General features: G+C 33.5%; 1 protein-coding gene across 1 annotated transcript; it reads right to left on the reverse strand.

The window, feature by feature from the left end:
* Positions 1–478: 478 nt before the first annotated feature.
* LOTGIDRAFT_80411 (hypothetical protein) lies at positions 479–631 on the reverse strand (the record flags this gene model as incomplete). The annotated part of the gene is made up of 1 exon (XM_009058796.1): positions 479–631. A coding segment is annotated over one exon (153 nt), but the record flags the coding sequence as incomplete, so codon positions are not given.
* Between the last annotated feature and the right edge of the window lie 131 nt (positions 632–762).

The following is a 762-nucleotide window of genomic DNA, read 5'->3' on the forward strand; positions in this document are numbered from 1 at the left end:
TGTATTTCTATCTCTCTATCTTCTACTTTACTCCTATTTTCTTCTAAATTTTCCCGAATTTCCTTTTTACCTGTTCACAACTCTTTCGCAAATCTGAAACAATTTGCTCCGTTATTTCAGTCACTTTAGCGCAGGAATCTTCACACAACGTTTCCAGTTGTTCAAATGATTCTAATAATGTAGAGCGAGATTTCTCCAAGTTTTTTATTCTGTTTCGAATAATTTTATGCGAACGTTCAAGTTTTTCTATGGTTTTATTCCGTGTTTCGTCACATTCTATATCCAGTGTTTCATGATATTTGTGTTGTTTAAATATACACCTAAAACATAATCCTACATTACAATTATTACAGTAATAATCTACTCCCCTCTGATTATGGTTGGGACATCTTGGTTGTGTTGTTGAGGGATGTTGGTCTTTTACTTGTGTTGTATGTTGGAATGTTTGAAGTATAATGTTAGTAGTGAACATCTTAGCACCACGTTTTGGAATTCTAATATCCTGGTTACAGATCGGACAGGGGAATGTCTTTGTTTTATCGGCGATAAATCTTTCTATACACCACAAACAAAAAGTGTGACCACATGGTACAATCTTTGGTTTTTCAAAACTTCCAAAACAAATAGAACATTCTGGTGTGTTACTTGCTGACGCTGTGGCCATTTTATTTTTCTATTATAAATTAAAAAAAACCACCTCTTTTCAGATAAAACATTCAGGTATAACACACACTAGAGATGTCCTGGTTGAAAATAGAATAT

Source organism: Lottia gigantea (genome assembly GCF_000327385.1).
Source record: "Lottia gigantea unplaced genomic scaffold LOTGIsca_36, whole genome shotgun sequence".
Taxonomy (NCBI): Eukaryota; Metazoa; Mollusca; class Gastropoda; family Lottiidae; genus Lottia; species Lottia gigantea.